Source organism: Nymphaea colorata, chromosome 1, assembly GCF_008831285.2.
Source record: "Nymphaea colorata isolate Beijing-Zhang1983 chromosome 1, ASM883128v2, whole genome shotgun sequence".
In the NCBI taxonomy this organism is placed as follows: Eukaryota; Viridiplantae; Streptophyta; class Magnoliopsida; order Nymphaeales; family Nymphaeaceae; genus Nymphaea; species Nymphaea colorata.
The window spans coordinates 10,456,785-10,465,822 of NC_045138.2; the positions used below are offsets into that span (position 1 = coordinate 10,456,785).

At 38.9% G+C, this 9,038-nt stretch overlaps 1 protein-coding gene across 1 annotated transcript; it reads right to left on the reverse strand.

The window, feature by feature from the left end:
• Positions 1-1,927: 1,927 nt before the first annotated feature.
• Positions 1,928-5,785, reverse strand: LOC116267806 (SPX domain-containing protein 4-like). The gene is made up of 2 exons (XM_031649723.2): positions 5,370-5,785; positions 1,928-2,842 (listed from the first exon to the last, which is right to left on the reverse strand). The coding sequence occupies exons 1-2, from the start codon at positions 5,718-5,720 to the stop codon at positions 2,780-2,782; spliced, it is 414 nt and encodes a 137-aa protein (XP_031505583.1). The 5' UTR covers positions 5,721-5,785; the 3' UTR covers positions 1,928-2,779.
• Between the last annotated feature and the right edge of the window lie 3,253 nt (positions 5,786-9,038).

A 9,038-nucleotide genomic window follows, 5' to 3' on the forward strand; every position in this document is an offset into this window, starting at 1 on the left:
GAAGATTTTGCTATATCTATTTTTGTAACTAGTCGTGTACTCTCCCTCTCTCTCCTATGGATTTTTTTTTCGGCGCCATACCAGTTTGCATAATGCCAAGTACTGGCCAGGATTACCCTAATTTTCAATTTTATGAATTAAAAAATATTAAAAGATTTTTAAATTGATTTTAAAATGAAAACAATTAAAAATAAAAAAACCCTATATTCACCTTGCATCGTATACGACACATATGGGCCAGTATTATCCAATATGCATCAATATTAACATGGCAGAACAGTTTAGATATAAACTGGTTCTCGGCGTTCAGACAGGAATCTGCAAATGAAGAACAAGCAGAAGTAGGACATTGTAAAATGGCTAGCCAGAATTAGCACAGCCGTCCTTCACTCCTTTTTTTTATCCGAGATAAACCAGAAAAGATGTCACTTTACCTTTCCGCAGAACATTTTTATAGTTTGGAGAGCAGATTTATATAGACGTTGCTGCTGCTAGATGAGATGGAGCCCCAACATAGCAACCATGTTGGGGTTGATAATGGGCTCCTGAATCCTCAGATTCAATTCGATTTGAGTTTCTATGAATTATTATGTTGTAACACATGCAACTAAGATGATGTGCGAGGCAAATTAGCTCCTGCCAACCATGACAGATTTTGGGACTTGTTAATCCTCCATCAAAAAACAGACGACTAAAACTTACAGAAAGCAGCAATGGAAGTTCTTAGTCCACTGGGCATGCGGATGCCTGTAGACAAGATGCTTCTTGTGGTGATGTCTTCTCACGAATTTGAGCTGCAATTGTGTTTAGCATGATCTATGAGCTCCGGATCGATCAGCCTTTCCTTTTCTGTTAGAACGGAAAAAATGGATCCTCTTTGGAGAGTAAACCCTAGTCAGCCCACAGGACCATGCTTCATTTGGACGCTGCCGTGAGAGTAGAAGGTGCAGCAGGACACCTTCACCCAAATGTGATGGACCATGCCTCGCCCGGAAATTATGCAGGGGCCTCTAACAGTCTTTTATATCTTAGATGAATAGACGAGTTTGGTCTATAGGCATTTTCTTCTATAAACAGCACCAAGTGCCTTTTCACCCGTTGGATCCAAGGAAATGAAAAAATTTTCAAAACCACACTCAGGTTTTGATAGAAATAACGATTGATTTCCTTTATTCAAGCTTTTAAATCACATATGAAACTAACAATTCAATTAAAAAAAAACACAAATTTAAGGTTAAGTGCAGATGTTTTGCTTGTGAAAACCAACCTGGTTTTTTAACCAGTTTTTCGAACCTAGTTTGTATGTTTGAGTGACAAGACCAAAAATACATTTTTTTATATAAAAGAAAAAACTTGGGGGCAATATCCTTCACCAAATATTGTTTTGTCAAAATTAGGTTTTTCACATACAAGGTTCGACCATATCGCGTGGACACCTGAACACAGACAAACCATACACCTACACCCCCCGAACAAACCTTACACTTAAAATACACCCTAAATTGCATTTAGAGAGAAGTATAACTGGCATTTAGCACAAAAACACAATAAAGGGCACATTCTACTGTATCATCTCAATGCTCTCCCTCTCTCTCGACGTGATCCCCCTTAATCACCCAACACCGCTCGGACGCCACGATTTACATCATTGCTTCGGAGTCCCACCATCTCTCCACCTATGGAGGTGGTGGCTGTATCTCTTCCTTTTCCTTTTGGACAGCAGGTGGTTTTTACTCTTCAGATATTTGTGAAAAATCTGAGGCGTTCATTCATCAAGCTATAAAAGATGCAACCTGATTGCATGATCAGCTTCACCACATATATACATTACAATGTATCATCGACGCCAGCAACTTGAGGTAGGCTATGAAACTATATATGTCACAGAGTAAACAGAGTCCACACTCAATCTCAAAGAAATCGCCTCTTCAGAACAAAGCGGCTCAGAGTCATCGGTTGAACTTTTATTGATAACAGTAAAAAGTACCAGTTACAGTTCCGTGGAGATTTTATTAGGAAATACTGTTACAAAGTTTTATACAGGCAGGCTACGCATTTTGTAGAAGTTCTAATTATTCTCATCAAACATTTACCCTCTCCACTAAAAGCAAAACAAGTCACCACGTTTTAATCAGCTTTGCTTACAGTAAATGACGTCTCTTGGTCTCTCTTCATTCTGCAAGACGGTTGATGAGTCGGAAACGGATTTTTCAGCTGCTGTAGCTCGGGACTCATTATCGTCCTGATCACGGAAAACGGACGCAAAAGACGAAGGATTGTAAGTGGAACCCTCTCGTCTCAGCCCTTGTATTGTCCTGATTGCTGCCAGAGTACTCCGGTAAATTTCAATGGTGTTTCCATGAAGATTACCGCAGCCTCGGTGGAGTTCGAGTTATCAGTCTGCTCAGCATGTGTCTTGAGGTTCAGCAACCTCTGCCTCCAGGGGGAAAAGAAGTTGAAGATTGTCTTCACATTCATGGACAAGCCTGGTAAGGGGCTCCGTGGTGAAGAATGGTTGATGCAGAGCACGCTGTGTGAATGGTAGGCGCAATAGTGCCCCTGTTCTCTTGTCATACTTTTTCAAAATTTTCAGAATACCTATAAATGGTAGTTCTTTTAGGCACCACTACTAGATGACTTTTATAGCTAAAGTAAGAAAGAGCAAGCACTTCCTATGAAGTTGAGGGAGCTATAGTTCTCCAAAAGTACCATTTCCCCATGGATGGCAACATAGTCATTTCTGATGACTATCATCTCCTCAGGAACTCACTCTCAAACGTCAAATCACCGTTACCATGAGTTTTCTGTTTCTGCCATTCAATCCTTTCCTTTCCTTCAGCTCCTGGGAATGGAAAAGAAATAAAAACACAAATGAACTTAAAACCTTTTTCCTGTTTGCTAGTTTCCAAATGATTTTCATGGTAGGAAGTCAGAGGTTGTCTGTAGAACTATATAGAAATAGAATCCTCTTCAAAGACCAAACTTATAAAACTCAAACTCAAAATCACCATATTTGCTAAGTCACATGGGTACTTCAGTAAGGTTCATGTACTCGTGCTGCCGTACCCGTACCTAAAATGGGTACTTTGACACTTGGGTACCTATAGATCCAAACTGCTTAATTTTACTTTTGATTTAATTTTTTTCACTTTACTTTTTATTCTATTCTTTGGATGTGAAAATTCGATTGATGTTCATATTTGACTAGGGAGCTGCTCGGTTGTCCATATATTTAATGTTTTTCATATGTTTCTTAAACATACTATTGCAAGAGCCGTTGATATATATTTTCTATGTTATTTATTTGTTTATGTTGATGTATATTCTTTATTTTGATACATATTTTCTAAGTATTTTTTATTGTTTATATATATATATATATATATACGGCCGTACCCCCACACCCAAGTTTTTTGAAAATGGTCAGTACTTGTACCCTCACCAATACCCGCACCAGCACTCGTACCCGTACCTATGTAACATAGCATATTTGTGATAATTTGCCAGAGTGATATTAATGTTTACTTCATACAACGTCCTGCACGGATCGTATAATTTGTCCATACTCCAGAGTTTCTATAGAGCTAGAGAAAATAGAAAATTGATTTTTAAAAATAATCGCTCAATAGAATAGAGAACCAAAAATAAAATAAAAAACCGCAGTTCGGTGTTGGGAATTGAAAAGTTGTAACTTTGTGCTTTGTGGACATAAACATCAAAAGATTGACAATGCAATAGTCACGAAAATTTTGGTCGTACAAGAATGAGGAGAGACTTCATATAATGAATGTGACAAAATACGATGACTACTGAAAAGCTAGAATGATGCTATAATTCACCAATAGATCCAATTATTGAAATATTAGAAATATGGTGAAGATGCCATAGGAAAATCAAGCAAATCCACCAAGCCAACATTTTCACAATGTACGACCAAGGTGATATTATATATACATTACAAAGACATAAATGTCTGTGCACATGGCGATAACATCAAAAGATGTTTGCAGTTGCTTTCAAGACTAGGCATCCACAAGATAATCCTCATGTACACGTAAACCTATTTTCTTATAACTTTTTGGGACTTGAAAGATCAATTTGTGCCATGAAAATATAATGAGATGTCCTCCGCAGCCACCTATCTGCCATGTTTTTCCCATATAATGTTATAGGAAATTTACCAGACCAACATTTTCACCATGTACCATCAAGGTGATAATACATCAAAGACATAAAGGTTTGTGCATATGTAGGTAACATCAAATTACCTTCTTAGTTCTTTGCAAGGCTACGCATCCACAAGAGAGATCTCCATGTCTTTCAAGCAAACCCACTTCTTACAAATATTTGGGACTTGAAAGACAAGTTTGTGTTCATGAAAATACGACGAAATATCCTTGGCAGCCACCAGTCCGCCATGTGTTTTGTACATAGAAGAAAACATGAAGTTAAAAAAGACGTTCGTAAGAGGGTTCACGAAATATGTGGATTAAAGACGTATAAGGACCATGTGAACTGATTATTGTTCAATTGAGATTTCACAAGGCACCATGTGTAAATTTATTTATTTTTAAATATAATTGTCATTTATCTTTAATTTTACATGCGATACTTTATGGACCAGTGTGGCAATTTACGGATCATCAAATAACAAATTCAACACTTTATGAGAAGTATAGTACTCACGTAATGTCCAACCCGTTCCTCCTGAACAGAAAACATCTAGCATTATAATTCAGTTCCATCACAAAAGAGCACCGTTTACTGCATCAACTAGACCGGCCAATAATTAGAGTTCATCTGATACGGTAGCTCTAAGGAGTAATTCGAATATAATTCATGAACTGCTAAGCAATTGGTCTCCACTTTCCTTTCCTGGTCAAATTGAGTAATTTAATTCATGGAAGGAATATGGTCTTGCAGTTTCTCAATGATCTCAAATACAGTTAGGGGGGTCTTTCTATCCCAGTAGCTACCCAAATTCAAGACCATTCTAAGGATCAGAAGGGTGAAATTTGTTCTGATTTTTCTAGATGTAGTTACTCATGCGCCCAAATTATAAGCATGCATTGCATGAAAGAAAAAGGATGGTGCTGCAAAGAACTATACCCAAATGATCATTTCACAATGAAAGCACCACCACGGCAGCGTTTTGCTAGTCTAATGGCAACCAGAGCAGGAACGAATTCAAAATCGAAGCTCGATCTATGAAGTAATTCATGACAATCTTTGAGGAAACTCTAATCCATTAACATTTCAAGAATGCAACAAAATCCAAAATCTCCCGACCCAATAAGAAAACAAAGATAACAAAAAGAAAACCGGATGGAAAAAGGAGAAAAAAAAGAAAAGAAGAGCCAAATAATTACCTGCAACCGAATGATGAACTCCTCCTCCTTATCAACGTAAAAGTCATTGAACTTCTCCAACTCGCGATCAAGAAGGCCCACGAACCACTCCTCCAGAGTCGAAAGCCTAATTCCGTCGCCTCCGAGCCCATCCAACATATGCCCGGGCTCAACGCCATTCCCGGCGGACCGGGGAACGGAGGAAGCCGATCCGTTGACGTTAAAGCCGTCGTAGAAACCGGCCGACCCAGCAGGGTCGGCAACGGCAATCTGCTTGAGGAGCTTCTTGAGGGGCTTGTAGCAGAGAAACTTGTCCCGCCAGTCCGGCAACGTCTGCACCAGGTGCGTGCCGAACTCCTTCCCGAACTTCATCGTCTCTTCTCTTCACCCCAGCAAAGAGGCGGAATCACCCTTCCCCACCCGTCCAGAAACCCTAACCCCAACCTTTGCTCCCGTCCGCCGCCCCGTACATGCACAGTCGCGGCCTTCCGGCGGCAACGGAGACCGCGAAGCTAGCGAGTGGAAGACGAATGGGATCGTGCGCTCCAACACCCGCCATTTTTCTTCTTTTCTTCCTTTTCTGACAAGTGGACTTGGCGACCCAAGGTGTCCCACTCCCACTCTTGGTGGATTTAGACCTGAACCCCAACCAACGAAAGGACGCCCTCAAATGGGTCTCTCGGGTCCTGGGATTTGAGATCCATCATTTTGAAGAAGGATCAAATCAAATGGTCTGCATGAGATTCGTGTACCGAACCACTTCGTTTGATGAGTTAACGGATCTGAGATCCTGAAAAAGGACTCAGATCAGACGCCCTTCCAAGCGAGCTGAGATCTTTGGATTCTAAGTGTTGAAAGATCTATCTAAACTTCATGCCCGAGACACCAAGATCCAGAGCTGACCATTGGGTTTGAGATCCTTGGGCTACAGATTTGACTTAACATTTATGCACTACAGCTGGTGTGCGAATTGCATTTTAAGATTTGATTTCTTTCAATTCGAATATTTGGATTTTCAGGCTTCTGCGGATTTAGCTACTGAGAGGGTGGGTCGTCGTTGGCGTCTGCGATGAGCCGATGCTCGTCAAGAAAGAGATTGATTTTCCTTAAGGTTCCTCCGGTTTTCTTGCTTGGTGTCTGTGGATGTCTCTTTTTTTTTTTTCTCCTGAGAAGTTCTGGCTGATGCTGGTAATTAGGTTTCTCTAGGTTTAGGTGCTAGAATGAATTGTTAGAATGTTAACATTTTCCTTTGCAGCTGTCGGAGTTGATCCAACCGATTGAGGTGCTGTTCATGATTACATCAACGTCGGTTCTCTACCTGAAAAATATAGTTTCTTGTTTTTTACCAGTGCTTAGTTTTTCGTTTGGGTTGTCTAGATTTGCTTGGTGTTAACTTAATAGTTTCTTGTTTTTTACTGGTACTTGGTTTTTCGTTCGGGTTGTCTGGATTTGCTTGGTGTTAACTTAATAGTTTCTTGTTTCTTACCGGTACTTAGTTCTCGTTTGGGTTGTCTAGATTTGCTTGATGTTAAATTAATTCCCTTGTGTCGAATGAATCAGTTATCATCACTTCTTTTTTTCCGTTTTCAAAACACCATGCTACTTAACATGGTTAAACATGTTAATGCAATGAACTTGCTTTTGTTGCTCTCATTTCTTACTTATTTCCAAAGTTTGTGCATGTCCTTTTTTTCAGTGAATAAAATGAAAGGGCGTAGTAACCCACTTGTAGAAGTTATCTATAAGCGGATGGTAACTATTACAGAATAGTAAATTGCTGAAGAGCTAGGCAACGCTTAGTGTTAAGCACTTCTCAGAGTCGAACTTCAATCATGCCATGGAATTGAACAAGGTTTTAGAAAGTGCATTTCTTTTAGAGATTCTATTTGTCTTTCATGTTATTTATGCCTGTTTAGTAATTTGTTGGGATCTATTAGTACAAAGTTTGAAAAGCAAAATTTGGAAGAAAATGGTTTAGGCAAAAGAATAAATGTGAATTTGTGGGTGTTTAAGATTTGATATCGGTTTTAGAATTTCACCTCGGGGCCAAAGCATACATTTCATGCACTGAACATGCAACGTGCACTTCATAAGAAGTTCTTTTCATGCTTGGTAGCAGTTACCTCATGTTCAAGCCGGTCCTTCTATAATTTGCTGAGAAGTGCTTAATAAGTAGCAAGTAGAAACACTAAATATGTGCTGTAATGTCTAAAAGTGTCAAGGAAGTCATATTGGACCATATGCACATGAGTATGTGCACAGAAGCCATTATGGGTATGAGCAGTGGCAACATTAGAATTCAAAAATTCCAACATCCTCAATTCATTTATTAGGTTCTCTTCCTTTTAGTTTCTCTTTGTCTGAGCACATATGACGAGGAAAACAAGATTTTTCGTTAAAAATTTGTCATCAATATTTAGGGTGTCTTAGAACTAACTGTATGTTTAAACTTTAAAGGACTTGTTTGAGTAAATAAATTTACCTCTTTTTTGTGCCGACCTATTTGCAATCCTATTATGAAGACAAGCACAGAAAAATTACTTGATTCATGTATTTATCGCATGTCTACTGTCCCATAGCCCCATTTGTTTATTTGTGCACTGCTATGCTTTGACCGTTGATTTGTTGAAGAGTAGTATGTCCTTCGGCTAAAAATTTCTGGCTCCGCTATTGGTGCAAGCCAGCTACTAGCTGTGTTGCACAACTCAACTCAAAACCACAAGCCACAGGACAAACCCTCATGTCTTTGGCCTTGAGAAATCAACAGCGCGATCGAAATCAGCTCAACCATACTCTAGAAGTGGGACGAATGAGACTAATGACTGTTATCTTGTGCCTTGATTGTTAACAAACTCTAAAATTTCCTTGCATGTAAATGCTAATAAGTATTCTACATGCGTGAAGAATATATAGGAGAACATCTACATGCATGAAGAATATATAGGAGAGCATGAACTTGAATCAGCACAAGTGCATGGCCGATACCTGAGCCAATTGGAGCTTGGTTCAAGTCAAAGTAGGAGTAGGTCAATCACTGTGTCAACTATGGGTTTAAATATGTATTCGGTTGCATTATGGACCCTGAATTTATTAGGAAAATAAATACCCACCTAGATTGGGCATAAGAGCTGGTCCATAGCCAAGATTAGATTTAGTCAAAATACCTATGCTACAATTGAAAAAAAAATGGTTAAATTGGATGCCAAAGGAAAAGTCTAATATGGCTAACTCGGAAAAGTATAAGATGGTCCAAAGTATTAAAGGATGATGTTTTTAAAGAGAAAAAAATAAAATTTAAAGAAGTGAAAATTGACTTTAAAAATGGTTCAAGAATAATTACCAGCAGAAACTCTGCCCAAAGGAAGTAGCTTTGGCATCTTGAAGGTGACCAAGGACAAAATGGTCATTTATCACCAAACTTTTTAGGGGTCTTAGGTTCATAGAAGATCAAAACAGTGCTAATGAAGCTAACCCAACCTTTGGTATGGATGGATTCATGTGGCACTCTTAAAGTATCTTTGTTGCCAAACCACCTCTAAAGAGTATTTGGCCGCTTGAGCATCATAATTTTAAGAGAATTTAGATTATGGTGGCTAGATTATAAGCAAAGTTCGGCGAAAATTTAACACGCGATTGTGTCTTACCGTCACGTTATTGTATTGACTAAGCTGAGTTATTAAAATAAAAAAT

Coding starts and splice junctions, on each gene's coding strand:
- LOC116267806 (XM_031649723.2), bottom strand. CDS start 5,720: ATGAAGTTCGGGAAGGAGTTCGGCACGCACCTGGTGCAGACGTTGCCG. Junction 2,843..5,369: donor AGTTCATCATTCGGTTGCAG/GTAATTATTTGG, acceptor TTCCATTCCCAG/GAGCTGAAGGAAAGGAAAGG.